General features: G+C 31.6%; 1 protein-coding gene across 1 annotated transcript in view; it reads right to left on the reverse strand.

Annotated features, from left to right (window-relative positions):
* Window positions 1-26,683, reverse strand: part of KCNH5 (Potassium voltage-gated channel sub H member 5) — a 96,107-nt gene that overhangs the window by 26,675 nt on the left and 42,749 nt on the right. Inside the window, exons 2-3 of the mRNA XM_051214781.1 lie at window positions 7,089-7,319; window positions 5,469-5,642 (exon numbers count right to left, since the gene is read on the reverse strand). Coding sequence (XP_051067965.1) covers window positions 5,469-5,642; window positions 7,089-7,319 — 405 coding nt within the window. The remainder of the gene's footprint in view (window positions 1-5,468; window positions 5,643-7,088; window positions 7,320-26,683) is intronic.

Below are 26,683 nucleotides of genomic sequence, written 5' to 3' on the forward strand. Positions count from 1 at the left end.
TAGACACACATGGAAAACGTGGAAGAAGTGGACGGGCGTTTTGCCCTAGTATGAGACTCTTTAGCAGTGCGTATCCACGATCCCGCACACGAGACTCTTGTTGTGAGGCAGTTACTAACCGAAGACAATGGTGAACAGTCGTGCAATATCATGGATTGGTGGGAGCTATACATTAACACCGCTGGATTCCAGATCAGTGGTTTACAGGTTAAGCAGTCGTGCGCGAGACCCAAATTCCTGTATCCGGATCTGACGTCCGGGGTTGTGGATGTTCACTGCCGAGGACGAAACAGCCCTCAAGTGCTCCCAGGTTTTCCATGGTGGTCTAGCTTAAATCGAATCATGAATTCAACTATTAAATCATACATGTAAGAATTCATGTATAATCTATCTTAGACATGAGTCAGTGTAATTATGTATCGTTTAATACTGACGTCTGTGATACATAAACCTTTTAAAAAGTAAAATTTCTCTCAGAGTCATTGAAATTCCGCGTTGATAAGCACTAGCATACACCGAAATACTATTCATTAATATTTTCATTCATCTTTTAAAAACCAACCATAGACTGTCTTCATAGGCATATTGTTCAAGGTATTAACTAATCAATATTCTACTCACCTCCAAAGTTGTTTATTTTTTCAGTTTATTTAATTTTAAAATATACAGTACAGCATTTTGTAAAAACTGAATTATTTCATCAGGATTAGCTATGATATGAGACTATTATTCAGTAGAAATACTCAAATATAGCTCAAGGTAGTTGATCGATAAACGATCGCAAGACATTTAGTCTTATTTATGATGTAAACATTTTGGATTTCTTCAAAAAAACCAGCTTTTGGATAAAATAAACACAGACCTGTTACCACAACACATAACTCAGCATTTCAATATTTATTTACAAAATATTTCATAATATAACCTTATCATATTTTATTACGAGATACTGTACGAGAAAGACAGTTATGAATATTTGTTATCTCTCAAAATAACATGTTAAAACAGACATAATTGGTTTGATGCAAAAGACAGAAAACAATAACTACTAGAGAGTAGTAATTAATTTTCATGTGAATATGTTTATGACAGTAAAGACAGGATCTCAAACGATACATAATATCCTTTTTTTAAGTTTTAGTACAACAGTATTTTCAATGGCTGAGATCATGAGTGAATTGAAGCTAGACCACTATGGAAAATCTAGAAGCACTGGACGGCCGTTTCGTCCTGTTGTGGGACTCCTCGGCAGTGCGCATCCACGGGCTCGCCTCGCGAGATAGCAACTCCCTGAAGACATTGGTGGATGTGTCGCTCAACTTCGTGGATTGGTTGAAGTTAAACATTAGCACCGTTGGATGCCGGCTCAGTGGTCTAGTTGGTTAAGCGCTCGCGCGCGAGACTGATAGATCATGGGTTCGAATCCAGCAAGGCGAGGTCGTGGATGCGCACTGCTGAGGGGTCCCACAATCGGACGGAACGACCGTGCAGTGCTTCCAAGCTTTTCATCGTGGTCTAGCTTCATTACACTCATGATCTCAACCACTGAAATTACTACAATATCCACAAAAACCCTTCTCTGACAATAGTATGTACTTCGATGCACTATTTGTTCAACTCGTGTAATGGATAGTGTCACAAAAACTAATGGATACCGTTATTCTGATTAATTTATTGGGAACCAATTAAATGTAAGCACTCCAAGTTATATTTTAATTAAATTATTTGTCAGACATCAATGTCAACTAGCAGATGTTTCAATAACGAGCTCACTTTTAAATAAGTTTTAATCTTAAGAATCATAGCCATACTAAATAAATTATCTTTCATACTTATCACTAAATCATATTGCTCTTCGTCATTTTCTGATTTCGAAGTAAATATTCAGAATATATCAGTAACAGGAAGGGTACTTGTCTAATATATGTACCGGAATGCTTTAAAATCAATAGAGTAGAAAACAATGTTTTTAGAAGTTTACCTGTATCAATCAGAATATCGTGTAATATCCTGAATCATAGTTTACTTCTAAGTTGTGTATAATGAATATCAGACGCTTCGATTAGTTTGAATGATATTATTATCAATGGATTTATAAACGGTTCAGCCCTGAATTTCAAAGCGAGTCATTTTAAAAAAAACTTAAGCTATACTGGAATAAACTAGGCTACTGGTAGTGGTCAGTCTTCTGATGAACCTTAGCAATAACTGACATCCACTTCTGGTCATAGCAGGTGCATACTATAACAGGACATAGTAACGTCCAACACTTAGTTTTCTGTAGAGATGATATTGCACTATCTGTAAAAGTGAACTAAGGATTTGACAGCAGTCACCATATAATAGTTTTCGGCGATCTTCCCGTTACTGTTTGCTCATGTGATAGCGTTTACATAGAAAAAACTAATCAATATAAGGGATACAAACATGTAGACTGTGGCTTACTACATACACACTCGTGATGGTCAGACCGGAATGACTTCTTCTTGTTCAGTAATCTCGTAGAAGCACTAGTTATATTTTGTCAAATCACTAGCTTGTGCTTATATTTTTCGCACCTCTCAAAACAAGCAGGAATATTAAGTGTAACAAATTATTTATACGAGTAAAATATAATGATTAGTTAAGGCGCTTGTTTAAATATTAATTCAAGCTAAACTATTTGATGGCAGTTGCTCAGATAGCTATAATTTCTGATTAAATTAAAGAAACATAGAAGCCAAAACCTATTAAAAAGGAGTTCCCATCATTTAATAGTAGCTCAAGTGTCCAAACTTAATTCTTCTTTATAAAAAATGTGTAAGTTCATCACATTATCCTGACATCCCCTTCATTTTGTATAATAGCACATTTATAAATGACTCAGAAACCATCGCAAACCTTTTCAGGAGTATTTTCTTGTACAATAATAATCTGCCAAATAACATATGTTCGAGAACCACTTACACTACTATATATATTCTTTCTTTTATCTCAAAATTAATAAAACTATGACCTCCCTTGAGATCTCAAGCAGTCATGGAGTAGACGGGATATGACCTACTTCAAAAATTATCTCTGCATAAATATTATCCACTTGTTTTTAGGGTAATTGAAAAAGTTGTTTGTAACAAAATTTTTAACTATCTATTTATTGAAAAGCTAACCATTAGCTTGCAACATGACTTACCTAAAACTAGATCTTCTATGATATGTCTGATTGACTTGCATATAATCTGTATGCAAAGTAGCCTGATGAATGTTGTTTTAGAGCTATGCCTCAAGGTTTCAAAAGCTTCTGGCATGGTTAATCATCGGCTTCTTATATTCAAACTCATATCTTACAGAACTAGACACTGCCTATTTGCCTGACCTAATTCTGTTTTCAGTCACAGGAATCAAACAGTTAAAATGAAGCCCTACTTTTCAGATGATATTCCGATTACAATTGAGGTAATATAAGGTAATGTATTCGCACCTTGCTCCTTTAAACTTATAAAAATGATGCCTGGAATTGTTTTGGTAAGGACAAATCTTTTCTGTATGCAGCTGATATTAAAGCAGTATATTTATTATCTACCTACAAAATTAAAGCATATTTAAAACTGTGTAACTATGTAACTTAATAAGGTTGTCATGTGCTCGAAATGGAAGCTGGAGCTTGGCACTGCTAGGTACAGACGAATCGCTGAATTTTGAATTAACCAAAAATTAGTAGGGTGTATTCTAGGTTTAGTAGAATGTTAAACTTAAAACTATCACAAATCGTCGTTCACAGAACAGGTTTCGATACAAACTTCTAGGTCTCAACGACTCATGGGTGGTATACTACGTAACCATCAGAATAAGGGCTCACGCACTTAAATGCATAAAGTATCTGGTCGACCATTTCTAGAACATTACACTTTTATTCTAAATGACTTTCTCATAAAGGATTAACTTCATTCGTAACTTACTGAACGGCGATTCACAATTCGCATTCCTGGGAATGGTTGTACCTTAACTACAGATACATATGCATTGACCTTGAACTTACATCTTTGTGAAGGCGAAGATTCGAAACAAATTTAACCTTTTTCTTTAAAATAATAATAGTATCCGATGTTCCAATCCAATATGCAGAAACACCTAGTGGCATTACTCGTAACTCTATGGAGACAGTCAAAATGTTTCATTATAATACTACTCTTTTTAGGAATCACATAGCAAATAGATTTTTGAAACTGTATTAATTAAGCACAATCTATTTGTGAAATAAAATTGCCACCATCAGTTGTTCACTACATTTACGGCTACATATACTGTGAAACTGCTCTAATATTACTTGCACCTACGAATACTTGTTATTCCATTAGTAAAATTAGAAGGATATTAAATGTCGAATCATTCTTCTATACCGAACTTACTTATTAATCTTACCTATTCTTAGCTATTTTAAACCCTAATCATCCTTGATTAATTTAATTAATTTAAACAAAATTAATCCGAATCAATAGATCGTAAAGCAACTTAACGCTAGTCTAACAATCAAACTATTACAGTAATTTTTGTTGCTGTCGTTGTGTCTTTTGCCCTCAGTTTTTTCTCAACTTGTAGATGACTATAATTACTTTGTAATGGCACCGAAAATAACCCTTTTTATGCATAAACAGGAAGAATTAATGGTCTCTAACTTCTACCTCACATCGTTGTAATCCTGGTGAACAATGTCCACTCAAAACGACTAGTGAATCTTATTTAAAACTATTTAACCTTATATCTTATCCCCTTACGTGTAACATTGTTGTCTAAATCAACCTGATCGTACATGTAAATTGACAGGAATTCTGTAGTTATTTCCAGAACAAATATAAATATACATATAATGATTATTACCATTGCTCTTTTCAGATAAGATTATAGTTTACGAAACTGTTGGTTTATTGAGTTCCAACAACTGCCTTTTGCAGAACCGTATATGGATGAGCTAACAAGTTTTCATCATAAACGATCACGTTGATTACGTCTTTGTTGCTTCTGTCAATTTATCGGAAATTCTGGGTCCTGGATATAAAAAATACGGACACATATCAAAATGATCGATCTTTAACGATAGTGTAGTTTTTGATCCTTAAAATATTTTTAGAACAAACGATTGTGATCTTAAAGCTCGAAGAATTCTTCGATGTTCAGACGAAGATCTGGTTGTATGAAATATGTGATGAAATTATTTAGAATAGGCGATCAATTTCCCATTACTATGGCATACGTTACTTAGTAAGGTTAATAGCCATCTAAAATGATCCTCATTTATCCAAAAATATCACATTCTATTGTGAGAACTTGGCTTAGCTACCACATTTTACACATGAACTTTATCAGTGACACAAATAAAATTTTATGATTGGTTAATGTCTAGCTACAGCCGTATGAAACATTTTCTTACTAAGTTCGATAGCTTCTTCAAACTGATAAAATTGTGTAATTAAACATGATACTACTAAACTTACTACTTCCGGCATCACTTCCAGCTGCAAATGCTCCTAATGCTGATGTTTGAGCAGATTCTTCTTTCAATGGTTGACGAAATGCCGTTAAATCTCTGAATGTAATTAGAAATAACACCACCAAATCTTCGTCATTACGAATTGGAATTATTTCAACCAAAATGCATAATGGAGTCACTTGAAGAATAGTAAAAATGACAACAAATAAAATTAATTTATATATGTGTTTTGTGAAATAATTATTGCATATTATCTCTATTTATTTTGATCATATTTGCTTCATTTATTCTTTGAAAAAGTGTGATACAATTAATGCTCAATAAGTTGATGCTAAGGCCTCACTATATGATTTAATTATTCTAATCATTTAAGAAAGTAAGAATAGTTTGTTTGATCCATTATAAAAGCCATAGAAGTTCATTAAGTACTATTCATCCTTTGTTTCAGGTTGCTGAAAGTCCTAAATCACGAGATCTTACATGAATTAAAGAACTATTTTTTAGTATAAATAATACTCAAATATAAATTATCTGACATATTATATTTATGGGCCGCAAACGTGTTATTAAACTTAGATAACATGTGATCAGTCAGGTACATACCACTATGTGTTCACCAAAAAGAAGTTGATTGTTCGAATTAAACGACAGTGATTAATGTCAGTAAATTTGATTTAAGAAGTTTCCCCTTACTTAACAAAACTTAACAGTGTTTAATTAATGGTATGATACCATATAGCATTTCAAATTTACCTGTCGTATGTTATTGTAGACTAAAATGCATTTAACATATATTTATAAATGCACTGCTGAGGAGTCGCGCTATAGAATGAAACGGCCGTCCAGTGCTTCCAGGTTTTCCATGATGGTCTAGTTTCAATTGACTAATAACCTCAATTATTAAAATCACTATCATATCCATCAAAAACCCCTTCTGATCTTTATAAATGATTTTTTAAAAATTATTGAAATAAAAAACAACTGGCATGCTATTGCTTCAGTGGGATTAGACTAAGGAGTTTATATTACACAAATCAAATAATATTGAAGATATGGACCAATTTGTGTTGACTCAGTGATTGGATAGTATATTTCATGCAAAATTGAAAGATCCTGCTTTAATCTCCAGTGATATGATGAGTTTTCACAGTTGAGGTATTTTGAAAACGCATCAGATAATAAAGAACTATTAGTATCAAGCTATCTGATTTGTAACATTTTGTTGCTTGGTATCAGTTAGTAAATTAAAACTACCTTGAAATGAGTTATATATATATATACTGTATTCGTACGTTACAGAACTTGGTCTGATATGATAATTAGCCAGCTTTAAAAATTAACCAGTAGAATAAAATGTCTTGGTCTAAATTATTCTCATTTACACTACATTTATATTAAGGAAAATAATTAACTGAAGGGTTTAACTAATCATAAATTTGTGGGACTCAGTGTATTTCATGAATAGTCTCTCATAAAATTCAAAGTTCTTATCTCCATGTTTATGTAAATAGGTATTAACAGGACATTACATATTGCTTTAACCGAAGTATATAAGCCAAGCAGAATTTACTTTTGTTTTTTTTACATTCAATTATAATGCACATACTGTTTTGTATAGACTTACAATTCTTTTTGTATAAAATTACTTCAACATGTTCGGATTTTTGTTCTTTAAATGCATTTTCTAGTGTCGTTATAATCGATTTATCTGTTTGTGGTCCGTGAAGAAATGGACATAGACCAGGTTTTTGCATTACTTCAATACGACCAAATTCAGTCAGATTTGTAAATCCATTACTAACATATACAATCGGAAAGTCTAATATACGTGCATTAGCGAGCAGAAAACAGGAATCTATGGGAGAAAAAAAAAGTAGAAAGAAGTTGGAGATTTTTTGGTTTAATAATAAAGATATTGTTCCGTATTAAATTGAAAATAAAGTCAGGTGAATTAGAAGACATGGAGTATTCAAATAATCATAAAAACGACACATCAGCTTTCGTAATTCTTTGGCTAATCAGAGATAAAATTAGATTGTTAGAAATAATACAAAAAGCTTGATGACGCGGGATCAAATCCGTCAAGGAGCATCGGCTCCCTCAAGATTACGGGTACATCTTGCTGACGTGTACCAAATAACACGAAACTCGGGCCCAGGGTTTCCTGTTGACTACCTTCAAATACCATCTTATCTCAACAAATTGCATCTTGGTCGATAGCATCAGATCTGCACTAAGAACGACCTGACACTTATGACATTGATCACCACCCAGTGATCAATAAATTGTGAGAAATCTTTTAAAATATGGAACTATTGGTTGATAAATCACCCAGTCGGAAACGAAACAATATGGTCTTACTGAATTTTTGCTATTGGGAAAACGAAATATGCAAATTCTACATGAACCAGACACTGAAAGTTCTACAATTAAACAGTCAGGCTGAAAGAATTGATAGGCAGAGTGATAGTTCAATCAGTGAAATGATATAAGAAGTTGATTTCATTCCGGTTGTATGTGGCATGTATTCGCATCTTAATAAGGATTATAAATACTTAATGGTATGATACTGTAACTGTGTGTCCACACAGTAAGGTATTGAATTATTATTATTATTAAATACAACTCAGTTCAATCTATACAAATCTGACAGTTAACTTAGTTGTAAATATATCATTTAAAACGCAGTGTAATCCCATTCCATTTTGATTTATTTTATCAGTCAAATAAATCCGGACCAACAAACTTCACATCTTTTCACTTGTGTTCAAGTTGACGTGTACATTAAGTCTGGGGTTATTACACGTGGCTCAGAAATTGAATAGAGTGTTCGCTTGGCAAAAATTATCAAGAACACAGCAAAGCCATAAGCATCTACCTGAATGACAAGATTTTGACGTCAATAAAAAGTTTAGGACGACTAAAAAATGACTACCTTTGTCATGGGGAAGAAACTACTATCCCGCATACTATATTATTTTATTTCTCGGCTGGACAGCATCAAGAACCTTCAAGAAGAAGCTTACATTTCCCGTTAACAAAATATTCTTTGATTTGATTATATATTTCCTAGTTTTTAACCTGTTTGTGTAAATATATAATCGACTATGCAAGTAAACGAAACTTAAGTGTAGCGGTGAGCAGAAGTTAATCAATATCACAATTTAACTTTCTGATAAATGACACGTAACTTCATAAATCAAAATTAGATTAACTTTTTATGTCACGGTCGTGAATAAGTAATTAAAAGTAGTTAGCATAAAACCCTGGACCTAATTTTCTTGATAGATGGTTTAAGTTAGCATGATAAGTTTGCAATCTCGAGGGAACTGAGATTACATATGGGATATGGACTTGCTTTACCTAGCTCCACAGTCTGAAATGTTATTATTGAGTCATTTGAACCTGGATTGACCTACTCTGGGTGTAAAATATTTACAATTAGTTGATCAAACAATGGTGAACAATGTCGTATTTGCCTAGTTCATTAGAGTTGACTCTCCAAATCTATTCTGAATATTGTTTTTTGATCATTTAAGTAACTAAAGGATTATTACAACTATTTTAATGAAATTACATATCATTTTACCAGCTATATTTATGAGCTTTTCCCAATTACTTCATAACTGATTATGTTTTTATGTAAATATGAATATGCCTGAATAGAAATCGAACAAATGAATATATACTTGAAATGTATAGTATTTGATTCTTATCAATGGCAGAAAAATATAAGCAAAACAAAATAACTAAGCTTTATATCTGTACCATCAATTTAGTTGTTTGTTTGTTTTTTTTTCTAGAAAAAATACATTCTTAAATCCACCTATAAACTAATACTGAAATGAATGTAAATAAATGTAGCCATGACAACGGTAAACATTTATATATGTTTTTATATATCTGTACGAAATGCCGTGTAATGAATGAACTGCTCATTGTCTTTATTTGTTCATTTCAAAGTTTTTTTTATTCATCTTCTTAGATTGTACTGGTTTTCATTCTTGAGAAAAAGAGCCTTTTTGTATTGCTTTTCAATATATTGAGTGAATATGTTTTAATGAAACAACCGATTACTTTTGTTTTAAAAAAAAACAAAATCTATTAATAGACATTGAATAGAAGTATGATTTCCGCCTTAACATATTATTGCCCGATGAATAGTATATATAATATTCTCATAATGTGGTGAGACCGGTACACAGGTATCCAAATACTGTTAACTAAACATCAACCTATCAGATTCTGGGCTTGGCTACTTTTTGTAGTATTTGTGTCTATGTTAATTTCATATGAATCATTATATTCATATTGTGATTAACACAAACTCATCGCAGTATAAAAACACTCATCAAGACTCATAATTCACTGCTAAGAGTTCAATAACAAGGACGAATCAATTGATAAAATGCTTTGTGCTTTTAATTAAGTTTACAACTGATGTTCAATCGCATTAAAAATTAATTTATAGTTTTCGGGAATTTAAGCGACATTGTAATCAAGTTTATATATAGTTTCATTAACAGGATGCGATCATCTAGAACATTATATGTATATTAATAAGATCTAAAAAACTATTCCATCTTGAGTTGCTACTGGAGATTGATCTTTTGATTATTTATTAACTGACATATTAAACATTGCAAAAGTGGGCGGTGAGTAAGTTACTAATTACAAACTAAACTTTCACCTAAATGAGTAGTATCCCAGATCCTAGGCTTTGTGTACATACCTCAAAAATTTAGTTCTGTATACAATACTCATAGGGTTCATTTGTAGTTATTTCCAGTTGACTACCTATCATGACTATATACTTATTTATTGTATTTATATTTATTAATAAAATGAAATCTAATCAGTTAATAATTAGCTGCTTATAAATATTTGTAAATTTATAGCTCTCATTATTGCTCGTTTGAGTAGTAAACTCATAAAATTGTCGATGGATCATATATTTATTACTGAAAGGGTTTCTTGTCGTTGTTTTTTTGATCAATTACTAAAAATAGTCGTTTGGAAGTTAAAATAAACTACCTGGTGTTTTGTCAGTGGTATTGATTATGTAAAGCAAAAAAATATTAAAAAATATATTAGTTCGAACATCAAGGCTACTATTGCAATTGAAACATCTTTTATAAATAATCATTTTAGTAACTAAGTGATCAAGAATATGGAAGTATTTCATTAATATTAACGTTTTATTTGTAGAAACTAAAAATAACATCACGTTTTAAACATTAGTAAAGCTTAGTTAAATAGGACAGGATAAAATAAGCAAATGAATATTCAGCGAAAAGTTGATAATACCTTAAGTATAGATTAGAATTATGGGGCGGAAACCTGGAGAACTACGAAAGCCATCATCCAGAAGATACAAGTGTTTATTAACAGTTGTCTACGCAAAATACTTCGGATCCGTTTGCCTGGACACTATTAGCAACAACCTACTATGGGAGAGAACAAACCAGATCCCAGCGGAGGAGAAAATCAGAAAGAAGTGCTGGGAGTGGGTAGGACACATATTGAGGAAATCACCCAACTGTGTCACAAGACAAGCCCTCATATGGAATCCTCAAGGCCAAAGGAAAAGAGGAAGACTAAAGAACACATTACGCCGGGAAATGGAGATAGAAATGAGAAAAATGAACAAGAATTGGATGGAACTAGAAAAGAAGGCCCAGGACAGAGTGGGTTGGAGAATGCTGGTCGTCGGCCTATGCTGGATTAGGAGTAACAGGCATAAGTAAGTAAGTATATATAAGAACTATATCTAGTATTTCTGTATATAACTGTATGATTTAAGATTATGAGAAACTTATGTATAGATGGCATAAATTAAAACTTTTATTTTATTCATGCCTAAATATTGATATGAACAATATAATGAAATGTTGCTTTGACAACTATTTAGTATTCAGTCAATCAATCATTTGAAATCAAAGACTGTTAAAATCGTTAAAATCTGTAATGAACGTTATATGCTTATCCTGTAAACAACTTTAAAATAGATAGATTCTCAGCATTAAATATATTTAATTAGTATTATATATATATATATATATATATATATATATATATATATATATATATGAATCATTTCAATTAGCTAATTAAAACTAATTCATTTGTAAAGATTTAAATCTTCTCATTGTTGATGTTAAGAACTGAATTTTGATCAATCAATTCTGGATTACGTTTGTTCTGGGTGGATTACCTTGATATTGTATCTAGACCACAAGTATTGTAAATAAATATTTGACATATGGCTAGCAAAGGAATTTCATGTTTCATTTTTAAAAAAGGAAATAAAAATTCACCTTCATAGTTCACATCAGGAGTTCTTTAAACTAATTCATCAAGTAAATGATGAGTTGGGCGCTTGAAGTGAAAAGAAGTGAGTTATGATTACCGTATGAGCAAGTAAATCCATCTGAAAATTCTCAATTAAGACTAGACTATAAAGTACTATGGAATTCGATTTAGCTAAAATTATATTGATAAAATGTGTTGTGTACTTCACAGCTAATAATCATTAAATGATTACTCTTAATCAAGATAGTATGCAATCATAAAACATAACTCACGGCATAAAATGAGAAAAAACTCGGTTTACTATGATTTTAAAACATCGGCTGTTACAATACAGATGTTAAACAAAATAATATAAAAATGAATGTGACTACGGATTGCGAACGATCAAACCTTTCAGAATATGTGTTCAATCTATGCTTTGATAGCACTATCGTCTTCAATTTTTCTGAAAACTATATATAACCAATACGAATTTAGTTTGTGGATAGTTCTCTTCACAAACTAGGATCTATAGAAGAACCTAGGTAAATCAGACAACTGGTCTGCACTAGTCTGCGGGTTCCTTAAAGATATGAACTCACCACCTGGATAGGTTAAAACTCAAATGTTTCGAGTTTCTTTGTGATAATTGTACATTTAGACTAATGGATATTAATCGTGAAGCCTATGATTCCAATTTTATTCAACTCATGGTATGTTATATCTTTTACACTAAATGGTAGCTATAGCAGTGATTACAGCTACCTGGTTCAGAATGGGTCCCTACCTAATGCCCATTCATGACAAAAGTATTTTTCTATCGAGCGAATATTTCCATCTGACCTAATCAAGCTTAAATGTTACATATTACTTGTATAATGTTGAATTAAGTTGAATCACTAAACATTTTAACTATATTTTATGTTATGTCAAATAGGAATAAGAAAAATATAACTTGGGAAATGTTTTATTTTGTTATTATGATAGTATTGATTAGAATGATGACCTGAATTTAGTACTGATACAGGTCACCAGGAAATCATACTACATGAAGATAAAGATTGGTTTTACAACATGAGTTGGTATACAAAGCATAGTATTGGAGAATATTAATTTAAAGAATTTATCATATATATGTACTCTTACTCTCGTCATTGAAATAAGAGCAAAGATCTTGAGGTCTACATAAATATATATAAAAGCTATACCACCATTGAAAACCTGGAAGAACTGGACAGCCGTTTCACCCTAGTATGGGACTCAGCGGTGCACATCCACGGTCTCGCATGTAGGACTCAAACCCAGGGCCTTCAGTATCGCACGCAAATGTTAATGTCCAACTTCAATCCATCCATGATCTAGTTCAAACATTCATCGATTGTCTGAATTAGATAATTGTGTCAAAGAACTTTTCTTTTCGTCTGATTGATTTACAGAGTTAAGAAGTCGCAAATATATATTTATTTTTTAAAATGGCAGATATTAATTATGCATCTGGGAAAGTGAATTCATCGAACAGAGAACTCTCTGCTTCACCAACCTTGATTTTAAACACTGCATAAGATCTTGCTAATCAATTATTGAGTTATCTAAGTTAAATACGGTTTGTTTCTGGACACGAATATTGGTAACATACTACAAAGAAAAGTTTTAATAAATGGAACACATCATCACAAATCCAATATGAACGAATGTTTTGGTTAATTTTCTTCACGCTTCTAGAGTGATTCAAAAGTCATAGTTGAATGTATGAGGATGTCTTTACAAGACCTGAAAGTCAGAGATTCCTTACAGAATAAGAATATCAAGAGTTCTTAAACAGAAAAGAAATAGCTGACTAGTGTGTCATTGATTTCAGTGATAATCTAGGATATGGTAGTTGAATGGCATTGTAAAACAGCTTTGGATTAGGATTTTGTATTGGTCAGTATTCATTATAAGTGACTTCTTGTGATAGTATGTTATCTACAAAGACCTTCTAATGAGTAGTAATCAGTTTCAAGCCAATTAATCAATAGTATTGTATCAATCAAATTGTAAAAGTAATTTTTCACAGCCTGACTAGTTCACTGGCAACATCTCGGACCAAGACTCAACTTTAAATCCCATGACACTAATCAATTACTTTGAGATTACTTGTGTATTCTAGTGAAGAGAGTTTTCTTAATATAAAATTGTGATCGGCAATATTCTACTAGTTTTTGATAATAAATTAACATCAAGAATAGTGCATCGTGATATCGAGTCACATATTCTAGAGGCCAGTTAACAACTTATAAAGTAATTAGCTTCAACAACTCAAGAAGTAATTAACTGCTTACTATCCAGTGACCAACTACTATTTATCATGCTTATTTTAGTCGGTAAAAGAAATATACTTCTTTCAGTAATCCAAATGTGCATTACCTCTGTTGCCAAACTCATTATTCGAATAAATTCTATTGATTTTTTGGCAGTTAGTGTTTATACGATAATTTTAAGCAAACAGATCATTTGTGAATGAAATAAACCACCTTTAATAAACAACGAAATATCAATTTATATCATGTAATAGTCAGTAGTTCTACGTAAACGTGGATAGTGGTAAGCACTGGAGTCCAGAACTTGAATTTCGTCGTGCAGTTAATATAAACACTAGGATGAAGGCATATTTCATGACGAGTCCTAAATAGATTAAAACGCAAGTATCCATCTTTACCTGGATACTTGCAACAGTATCGACAGTATTGACGCAATCCATACGGGATGCACACATGCCAAAAGTGGTTGATTAAAATTCTGTTCTCAACATGAATAATGGGAAGCTTCAAAAATTTGAAAATAAAATAATGAAAACATTCATTTTTATTGGTCGTTTGAACCTTCTCATTGGTGTTTTGGACCAAAATTTATGAGTCTGTTTCGGCACATGTTCATCCTGTATGGATTGCATCAATACTGCTAATAAGTCACAGCCATTATAAGGAGAAATGGATGGTGGTTAGTAATAGATATGCATTTCTCCCTACTTGGGACTAGTCAACTGAATGAACCTGTATTCCGAATGTGATACTCATCCCTGGACTCAATCTCAGAACCATTTGCTTCAAATACCATCGAGTTATTCAATTAACTACTGAGTCCGGATAGACACTGATTCGTACAGGATAGAACGGAATTTTTATCCTGGATTACATTGACACCCATCATCCATTTGTAAGCAATGTTCTTCAAAAATTTGTTTTATAGATAAATTCTTAAATGTAACTTTATCTTTGGTTTTTTAATTATCACATATCTGATATTACTGAGCATGCTTTAAATTATTATCTAAACCCATTGTAAAACTAAGAAATATGATCTGTTTTATTTTTTTCTTCAATATTTTGTCAAAATATGATTCATCATTAATTTACTTATAAGCAAAGATGGATATGGCTAGCAGTGGAATATGGAGACTCATCAGCTGGATGTACCTACATCCCAGTGTTGATGTTCACTCTGGGACTCGAACCCAGTACCGTTCGCTTCAAACGCCATCGCATTATCCACTTAGCTATTGAGTTCTGATAGCCATCTTTGCCTATAATCCTTATGATCTAAGGCAATATCGAGGCAGTCAGCACAGGATTCACATATGCTGTAGTCATAAATAACAATCGGAAGACGTAAGTAAACAACATCAAATGAACTTGTAGCATAAGATTATGAAAAAATTTTCTTTTTTAAAAATAACGAGTGAGTCCATAATGTTTTTATGAATAAATTCAATCCCTTTTTATTTTCTATTTAACTATTGTTCTGTTCTTAAAAAAGAAAAAAGAGATTTCCACACGATATGCATTAGTAATTGCATTTATTTACTCATCTGAATGGCATATTCCTAATTAATTGAGTATTGGGCGTTTTATTTTATTTTTTTTTAAATTATTTATTTATTTTTTATTGTCTAATAAAATAATCTATGAAACAACTTTTCCCATATTATATCTACCTTATCTTATCCCAAATATCCCATAGTTGATTAAAATTAATGAATCATTGATGCTTAAATGAGGCTAATTAATACAGTTAAATGAATATAATATAAAACTAAGAGTAATAGAATATAAGTAAGAGGATAATATAAATGAAATAATGTTATATTAGTTACAGTAAATAATCTATCATATGAATTGGTTAGAATCAACAAATAGATCATTAAGTGTTAGTTGTTAGATTGATTTGTTCAATCATATACGTATATATATCTATATATGTATAGATCATATTAGATTTGTTTAAACTAAAGCGTGAAATTTACTCTGTTAAACTTTATTGATGTTTATTTATTACTTATTAGTAGATAAAATTGGTCAATGAGAAATAAATAAAAAATAGTTTTCTATGAGAATTTGGTTATGTTTTGAATATGGATATAAATAAACGCCCAATCTATTTCTATGTGTGATAGTATAATGCAGAATGCTTTTATCACTTCTGTTTAATTTGTTTTGTATTACATTGATTGACTTAAAGTTTACAAGTAAGAAAAAACGATGTTCTTAGTGTTTTATTAAATGTACTATTGTAAGAAATTGTTTTTTTTTATTTCAATGATATAGATATTATTGCTACTAGGTGTCTTGATATGGCTGAGAGTTAGAGAGTCTGTCTTACACCCATACCGAAATGATCTCATTTGGCCACGTGTATAGTAGCCGCTGCCAGGAAAGTGCTACTCACTACTTTCGTACAGAAAGAGTGTTTTTTTCAAAAACCCGAGAGGATAAAAAGCAATTTTCCGGGAATTAGAAAATCCTGATTCTAAACCAATCGGGCAAATTAGCTGCAGGATCCTGGGGGAACAAACAGGGTATGTATTTATTATTGGCCACCAGCTACAATGATATTGCATTTTGTATTGTCGCTCCACTGATCTGTGGATTAGATCTCTGAATCATTGGTTCGTACACCCGGACAGTATCCTAGCTCAGATGCTAATTGAATAATAAATACTTTGTGTAGTATTTATATATATTTGTCCTTGTTGTACCAATGTTTATTTTTTTTTAAGTTAATAAATTGGTAGATCTGTGCGTTTTAAGATATTTCGGATAAAATCAACTTAACATAACGTAATACGTCTGTTTTTGAAAGTACATTAAAAGGTTAGTAAAATACAAGAGAAATTATGAAAACGTTTCGTTTACTAAATGTTATTATAAACTGATATTTAAATTCTTATAAAATTAAATAGTTCACATAAAGCACGTCTGGTTTTCTCTTGAACACTCTAGCATATCTTCAGTAAACCAAAGATATTTGTTATCTAACACTAACACTTACTTCCATAATATGCAATATGCAATATTTCCTTCTATTCTAAATACTCAGCTATGTATTCTTTCCCATGAATTCTCTTCAACCGCTTCAAATATAAGATAATACTGATAGATATATGAAAGTGAATACTCAGTTACATTCATCCAATTTTTCAGAAACATTTGAGTTCAGCTTCTATTCCTTGATAATACACACGATTTATGTTAATTCCTTTACATCGATTAGCATTCATAAATCTCAAACTCTTCTTATTTCACAACATAATCAATACTTTCATGTTATCATGATTAAAAAAAACGATTTGTGTACCTCCTTTGACGAACACAATTTGTAGAGAATTCTAAAGAACTCATGTAAAATATATAAAAGTCTAGTGACTCCGACGGCTAATAAGAAACCGCTTTTCTTGAAACTGCAATTCAATGGTGATTTAGCTAGCGATGTATTACGGGATAGATTGACTAGAGCAGTAAAGAGAACGTTTAATGCTGCCAACCTCTGCCTATCGTATTCGACCCGATCGATGGTGATTCCTCAATTGAAGGATAAGTTACCTGGTTATGCCACTTCTATGTGTATCTACGAATTCAGCTGCTCCTGTGGAGAAAGCTATATTGGGCGCACTACCAGGCAACTGAACCAACGAGTTAATGAACACCTCCCTTCGTGGTTAGGAAAAGATTACGTCAAAACAATACGCAGCTCGGTTCTATCACACTTGATCGATAGCGATCATATAGTGGACAGAAATAAGTCGTTCAAAGTTATTTATCGGATTCCCACTAGTTTTCCTTATGGTGTTCGATCTCGTCTCTTACACATAGCAGAAGCTATAGGAATCCGAGCCAACAAGCCAAGTCTTTGTGTCCAGAAGAAATTTGTAACTCCCTTATCTCTCCCTTGGCTTTAAGTAACAAATGAATGTATTTATTTATTTATTTATTCTCTTCATTTATTATTTTTCTTCATACCCTCCTACCACTTTATTTTCTCTCAACTACACGTTTAATGGTCCAATTATCTGAACATTTCTTATTACATCATCTTATAATTTTATAATTGTTATCTCAGTTTCTATATTTTTCTAATCATTGACCTATTTCAGATTATGTAACATTGATTCGAACCTTTATTATTATTGCTTATCGAAACTAATGCACCTGTTGTCACACCATCAATTTGTACTTTTCACATTTTACTTATTATGTAATCTTTTCCATTGTTATCATTGACTTATAAACTACCTTGATTGGTTTAATAATTTCGTATATGCATATAAATATTACTGTATATTAGAGTAAAGCCTGATGAAGATCTAATCGAAAACAATATTGTTCGCTTATATATGTTGTTCTGAAAAGTCTATTTGTTTGCCAGTAAATATTAAATACAGACTACCATAAATAAGTCACAATAACCTCTAGGGACGGTTAATTAAAGACAAAAATGTTTGTTTTTTTCTCAACAGAGAATCTTTATAAAAAGTGTTACATGAAACAGATAAATTCTAATAGGTGATTTGTTTATTCAACTATGAAACCATTTATAAACATGCTTTTGTTAACACATTCCCACATGAAACACAGTTATATATATGATATACATGATAGCAGGGCATAAATAATTTTCATCATATTCTATGCTACTAGTCTTTGTAATCTTATGAAGTAACTAGGATAAAGTATTATACAATCATAGCAACAACAAAAAAAGGAAAGAAAATGCATTACTCCGTTTTAATAAAATGATTAAATTTTTAGCTTTTTGTTTTAATAGGAATTAGATTTGATTTATTTTTCTGATAAAATAAAAATACAATGTACCATAATCTACATATTGCTCAAAATGATCTCAAATGTTATATATGCATACTTAAACGATTTTTATGATTGACAATGCAGTAATCTAAATGAAGTCTATTATTGTTTTTCTAATGTGTTCTTATAGATGATGAATACACATACATCTAATATCATTTATTGTTTTCGTTACAATATGTTATGAATAGTTAAACAAAACTAATGATATGAGATATTGGAGAAGATTTGTAGCTGAGGCAGATGATTTTGATGGGGTTTTGTTCTCTGAGCTGGATGGTTTCGTGGTTCTTCTGAACAACATCGTCAGCACGAACTTCAGGTAGGAGTGAAGCGTCCGAATTTCTTCACATATGACTCACAGCTTGACCTGTAGACTTCGATGTTGTTGACATTAAACCTGTCATTGTAAACTTTTTCATTTTGATTGTATCTTCCATTGATTTGATTTCTAGTCTTATATTTATCCATGATTTTTCTGATGTCGTTCAAAAGCATAATGAAAGCCTCACGACTAAACTATTCAGCTAATTCTATGAAAAAGAAGTTAACCTCTTTGAATAAAAATCCTTTTTTAGTGTAATCTATTCAGTTACAGAAGGATACATTTGTAAATACATATTTTTATTTGTATTAAACCAAAATGTATTTCAGAAATATGATCATCTATACCAGTTGACTTTTAACCAGGATAGAATTTGGATACATAATGAATTTGTATTAATAAACAAATGAAAAAAGATTTCTAAAAATAAACTGTAAACAGATTCATATCTAATAATTTAATGGTTGAATTCATGAGTCAATTGAAGCTAGACCACCATGAAAAACCTGGAAACACTGAATGGTCGTTTCGTCCTAATATTTATTCACATATAAACTATTGCTTTAAGGTTTATATCAGTTTAATATTTAATGAATTAAGGTCAGTTTTAATTGATGTAAAATAAGAGTGGAATATGAAGTGAAGGTCTTTAGTCTGAACTTCCTTTTCACATCATTAACAATCAATTTCTGTATCTATATTGTCTGCCTAGTGTGTATTTAATCACTGTATAACTCATGTGTATGTGTATCAAATTGCATAACTTGAATTATGTGATATAGTTAAGGAAACATTGATATTTAGATGGTAATTGGTGGTAGTCAACAGGAAACCCTGGACCCGGGTTTCGTGCTACTTGGCACTCGTCAGCAAGGTGTACCTGTAATCTTGAGGGAACTGGTGCTCCCTGGCGGATTCGACCTCGTGTCACCCAGCTTCACAGTCAGAGACGTTACCACTGAGCTATCTGAGCCGTGACTAACCTCCTGTAGGACTGAGATGTAATCACAATTGATTGATCACTGGGTGGTGATCAATGTCATGCTTGTCTAGTCCTTATTAGTGCAGATCGAATGCTATCGATCATGTTGCAATGTGGCCACCAGTCTAGGTGACTCGACCTCCAATTACCATCTAAATCTTAATACATAGTGCCCGCAGTGTCGAGTCACCTAGACTGGTGGCCACATTGCAACATGATCGATAGCATTCGATCTGCACTAATAAGGACTAGACAAGCATGACATTGATCACCACCCAGTGATCAGTCAATTATAAGGAAACATTGAGAATCTCATAACTAAAAAAAATAGGATGAGTTAAACTTTTCAGGATTTTAATTCGGTAAACATAAATAAAAAGTGAAAGAATACGAAACTTCATGTGACTTCTTTCATTCAGTCAAAATAACTGACGACTTTGGATAGAATTCAAATTAGAAGTCAAGTAAATGTTAAACTAGTCAACGAATTCAATTTGCAATTTCATGTATGTAAATATGTAGAGTTGACGTATTTCAGAGGATAATAAGACAACTGCCTTGTATTTTAGTCATCGGTTGACTTTCGAACAATATCGTTTCATGATATGAACTATGATATCAGCTATAGTTTCATTTTGTTGCATAATTATTAGTTACTTTATTGAATTATGAATATGAAGGAAATTCAGGGTTTCTTGTGAATTGCTCAATTACAATATTGAGATAAGTCGTACGGAAAAACTAATTAAGTTTATTTCAAATACTTGTTTCTAAGCTGTACTTAAATTAGAAGCATATAAATACGAATTCTCGGTGTATTTTATTCGTTTGAACTTTGAGAACTCTATACAAAATAGTTGTAACATTTTGTTTCTTGTGTAAAGTGCAAAAATATTCAGAAATTTAAAGAAATTAGTCCCTTTTATAAATTTCGATAGAGCAATGAGAAGAAGGGGTTGATTTGAAAAATTTGATGTATTTGTATCTACCAATTTACATGTTTGTGAGGACAAATATGCATAGGGAGGAGTAATCGAACGGTGAAATCAAGGGTCATTAAACATATTCCTAGATGGCTTCAAAACCAATTAGTGTTAAATGATCCGATCAGTAGGGAATGTAGTAAACCATGTTCATCGCTAGCGAAACACATAAATGAAATGGAGCAGAAAACTGACTTTAATACAGCTTTTAAAACGTTGTATAGAAGTTGTCAAGGACGAATACTCAGTTTTATTAAAACCGTTCGTAAATTTGAACCCTCTTTATGTGTACAAAAACAATTTATCGTAAAGTTGAATTTACGCTGGTAATCCCTCAGTTGTTTTATGGCCTAGAATAATGTGACAATTTCTTATTTCTCCCCCTCTATTACCTTTTCTGACTTGAACTTTCATTAAATTGACCTATATTAATTTTCATATAAAATGCCCTGACAAGTATATGTGTGACCAGATTGTTCAAAATGTATAGCGCAAATGTATCACCTAATTCTGATAACCTTCGTATTCTCATTGCATTTTCGAAATAATCAATGGAATAACTGAAGTTATGAACACTAAATTTTAATGCCAGTATCATTATAGTTGAAAAATCTAGAGTCTGAGACCACCATAAACTTGTTTGTATTATACAACTTGTGGATTTTGAAATTCGAAACTTTGATTTCTGTTGTATCTCATTGATAATTGATTGGTTTATTGTTAATTGTAAACACCATTCAAGTGTACCAAATTGAATTCGTAGATGGTTAGTGGATATCTAATCAGTTCATACACTTCAAACAGTAACTATTCTTTTGCAAAATTTTAAATTCTTATAACACTTTAAACAACCAACTTATCTGACAAATATAAACAGATGAAAAACAAGGTAACTTTCACTTTATCAGGGTAGAAATCAACTGCCCTGAAAACGTTTCACCTTCTTAGTCTCAGCTGGTATCTGCCGACTGATCATAATTTCATGAGTCAGTTTAATTGTAATTATTTTGTTAATTTATGCAATCGTTTCTTCTGATTATAATAACTCACATTCGTAATTAGGCATCTAAACTACAATGTATAACTTTGTTTCTACTGTTCCTATTTAGTTCGTAGAACATCCTTCTCAATTTCATCAATTGGAGTTTGTTTATCTTCTTTTCTCAATCTTACTATTCGCTGTAAAGTTAAGGTTTTGTTAGCTAATAATTAGTTTCGAAATTAGATTTTAAAACAACAATTATATTCTTCGGACCTTACTGCTTTTGTTTAATTAACAAGTTAAAAAAATTGGAAACACCAAACAACCGTTTCATCTTCATGCTGGACTGTTCAGCAGTGCTCATCCTCAACCGCAGGCCCTGGAATCGAACAGATTACATTCGGTCTCACCCACGAACCCCTTACTTCTAGACCACCAACCTGTCATTCGACAATATTAATGTCTAACTTCAATGGATCCACAATATTGCGCAAACATTAATGGTTGTTTGCGACGTGTAACTGTCACAAATTCGACTCAGATTGGACTCCTATGATCACGGTTTCTTACTAGGACTACAGGGATTGAATCTTGAAGCTGTCTGCTAGTAAGTACACAAGTAGTACTGTGGTGTGGGTTATTTATATCCATATAAGTAGTATATAATGGTGGTCAGGTATAGAATGTATTTCAGTAGAAGATCGATAAGGGACGAACGAAAACGTGACGTAATTGGTATGAAAATGCATGAACAATGAAATCTGAGACAATGGACTGATATTTGCAAAAGAAACAGTGAAGTTTGAGACGATGGATTGATATTTTACAAATTAATTATTTACTATATGGTTCTGAGATTTTATTGAGATGCTCTGTAATTTTGTGCTCAAAAGCATTCGACTGTCCCCACTCGTGTTCTTGTCACTACAATACTATTAGCCATTGGACCCTGGATCAGTGATCTATGGGTTATGCATCCTTACGAGGTAAAGATGTTCCTGTATCCCATTATAAAATGAAAGATCATAGATTCGCACTGCTGAAGAGTCCCTTATGTCAGCAAAAGAAATAGCTATTCAATGCTTCCATATTTCACTGGTTATCTAACATTGATCACTATGTAATTTGAAACTTTTAAAATTCTCTAATCTTCACAAAACTCTATACTGATAATTCTAAGTTGTCAAAGAATCAGATGCACGAAATTGTAAGTACCCGTTTATCTTTTATTCATTCAAGATTTTTGACAAAAAAAATATAAAGTTTGAAAATCTGTCAAAAAATGTTCTTTTCAACTGAATAGAATCTACGTTAAGAAATATACATAGAAAGATTGAAATTTTAGATTATCATTGATTATTCTTCTTCTGATTTCTACCCAGAATAAGTTTTCTTTTTAAAAAAAAATTATAAATCGTATTCTAACTTTACACTGTCAACATACCGACTCTATTTATATCTATGTCAAATGAAACCAATTTTTGAAAATGTCTCAGAATTGGGAATAAACAGTTATGATATATCAGTATGGGGGTTGTGGAGATTGTTAGGTTTTTGGTTGAGATCATGAATTAATTGATGTTAGACCACCGTTGGAAACCTGGAAGCACTGGACGGCCGTTTCGTCCTAGTATGGGACTCCTCAGTTATGATATATATTTTCTTATTCGATTACTATATTTGGTCATAAAGCAACAGTATTGTTTACTTCTTTTCTTTTAGTCATTTGGCAATAAACACAAAATAAGTAAACAAATCAATAAATAAAGACTATTTTTGAGTAGTAGCTAACAGGGAAATCTAAAATGTATGTTTACTTTTCTCCCTGTTAAGAACTTACCCAATAAATGTTCTTGAATCGTACGATTCATAGACAAATTGAATATCAAATTCAGTACCATATCAATATATATGTATGTATTCAGTATTTGGTTATCATAAATCATTAATTGTTTTTTTTTCTTTCTTCCTTAGATTATTTATCAGATAATTCATCAGACAACATCATTTAAGTAATATAATATATCAAAAGGGAAAAATCTCAATACAAATCATATTATTCAAGTTGATTATAATCAAGATAATTCTATTACAATTACTAATTGGAATATTACTAAGTCCATTATTTGGACAAGTTAAATTAAGTACATTGTCCATTGGGCATCATATAATGAACATCTTGTTATATCAATAGAATAATAATAATAATAATTGAAATGATGATCAGATAAGCATCATTAATTATCAATTGAATAATGATAATAATCATGGGAACTGTTTGATTTGTACCTAACTAATAAGTGCTCATTGAGTACATTCTTTCTTTTTTTTTACATTGAAGTACATATTATTATAAGAAGATATGGGAAAAATGAAAGAATAGAGAAGAACAAGATATTTAAGAGTTTTCAATCTGTTTTTATTATTCATTTATCAATTCGTTTTTTTTCCATATTTTCGTGGATTAGTTGAAGTTAGACACTGACATCGTTGGATGCTGGCTCATTGGTCTAAAGGTTAGGCGTTTACGCGTGAGACCGATAGGTCTTGGGTTCGAATTCCTCATGGCAGGATCATGGATACGCACTACTGAGGAGTCCTATACTAGTATGAAACGGCCATCCAGTACTTCTAGGTTTTCTATGGTGGTCTAACTTTAATTGATTCATGAATTCAATTATTATACTCATTTTCTACCAAATGTAAAACTATTTACATTTAGGAAGTCAAGAAAAGAACATTAAAACCATTGAAAATGATTTAGTGAAAATTCCCATTTTGCCATTTGGTAAATAAAGAAGGAACGAATTGAGCGAAGAAATTTCTTTTCAATTAGTTTTTCATCATGGCTCTACACTAATATATATATGTTTTACAATAATAATATAATACTCATCGAGTAGATACGTTACGTAATAATTACATAATGACATTTAAATTAACATTGATTAATTGGAAGAAAGAGGATCATTAATATTCAAAGTGATCAAGAAGTTGCTAAGTTGCGTAATGTAAGAAACAAAGAAGGAACAGAATTTTAAGGGATGGTCAATAGGATGGTAGTTACGTAAGAATCAAGAGATGAATGCTGAGAAGTTATTAAGTTCAAAAGCAACAGAAATAAAATTACAAAAGTTAAAAAAAAACAAATGGAAGAAGTATGAAAAATAGTTCTTTTGAAGGAAATCTTAAACTGATGGCCAGGGCAGGGAAAGTGGTTGTACGAATCTCTTTTGAATGCAAAGGTCAGTTTTGTGAACATGGATTGCGATGGCTTCCGCAATGTGCAAGAAGCGCACTCGTAAACCATGTGGCAAATTAGATGGGATATTGTAGATAACCTTAAAAGCTTTATTCAATTCGACTTGATGACATGTGTCAACCAAGTGAGAGAGAATAGAACTTTTAATCACTTTTACCTGTCCTTTGTTTAACCACGACGGATGATGTTCAGTAATGCGATGACGGAAGCCATCGCAATCCATGTTCACAAAACTGACCTTTGCATTCAAAAGAGATTCGTACAACCACTTTCCCTGCCCTGGCCATCAGTTTAAGATTTCCTTCAAAAGAACTATTTTTCATACTTCTTCCATTTGTTTTTTTTTAACTTTTGTAATTTTATTTCTGTTGCTTTTGAACTTAATAACTTCTCAGCATTCATCTCTTGATTCTTACGTAACTACCATCCTATTGACCATCCCTTAAAATTCTGTTCCTTCTTTGTTTCTTACATTACGCAACTTAGCAACTTCTTGATCACTTTGAATATTAATGATCCTCTTTCTTCCAATTAATCAATGTTAATTTAAATGTCATTATGTAATTATTACGTAACGTATCTACTCGATGAGTATTATATTATTATTGTAAAACATATATATATTAGTGTAGAGCCATGATGAAAAACTAATTGAAAAGAAATTTCTTCGCTCAATTCGTTCCTTCTTTATTTAGAAAATGATTTATATTTGTGTGAATGATCAAGTGTATATGACATGGAAAATCTTGTTTTATGGAAATAATAAATAATGAATATAGTCTACATGTTAATTTCTTATTTAATCTCATGTCTTAAATAATTAACTTACTGTTTGTTTGTTTTTTGTTTCTTAAAATTAAATTTACAGAAATTCATTTTACTACTGAAATTTATGGATAATGACTATTGAGCATGGAATAGTTTGAATGATAAAAAACATTAGGTTTTTCATCACGGATATACATAGTTAAACTAAACTAATAACGAATTATGAATCGACAGATATGAATCAAAGCCTAATATGTACACATGAAGCTATTCACTAATTTATATTAACAGTATACCATTGAGAGTGTATATGATTGTTCATTACTTTTAAGTGCTTGTTCAACCGTATTATTATTATTATCATCGATGGCTGTATTCAATATTATATTTTTGGTGCAATATAGACTTCTCAGAACAAAGTATTTCATCAAGTTTCCTCTCCTTATTTCACCAGTTAGATATTAGCAATTCAGGAATTGAAATTTGAACAATGGTCATTCTTTTC

Source organism: Schistosoma haematobium, chromosome 2 (genome assembly GCF_000699445.3).
Source record: "Schistosoma haematobium chromosome 2, whole genome shotgun sequence".
Classification (NCBI taxonomy): domain Eukaryota; kingdom Metazoa; phylum Platyhelminthes; class Trematoda; order Strigeidida; family Schistosomatidae; genus Schistosoma; species Schistosoma haematobium.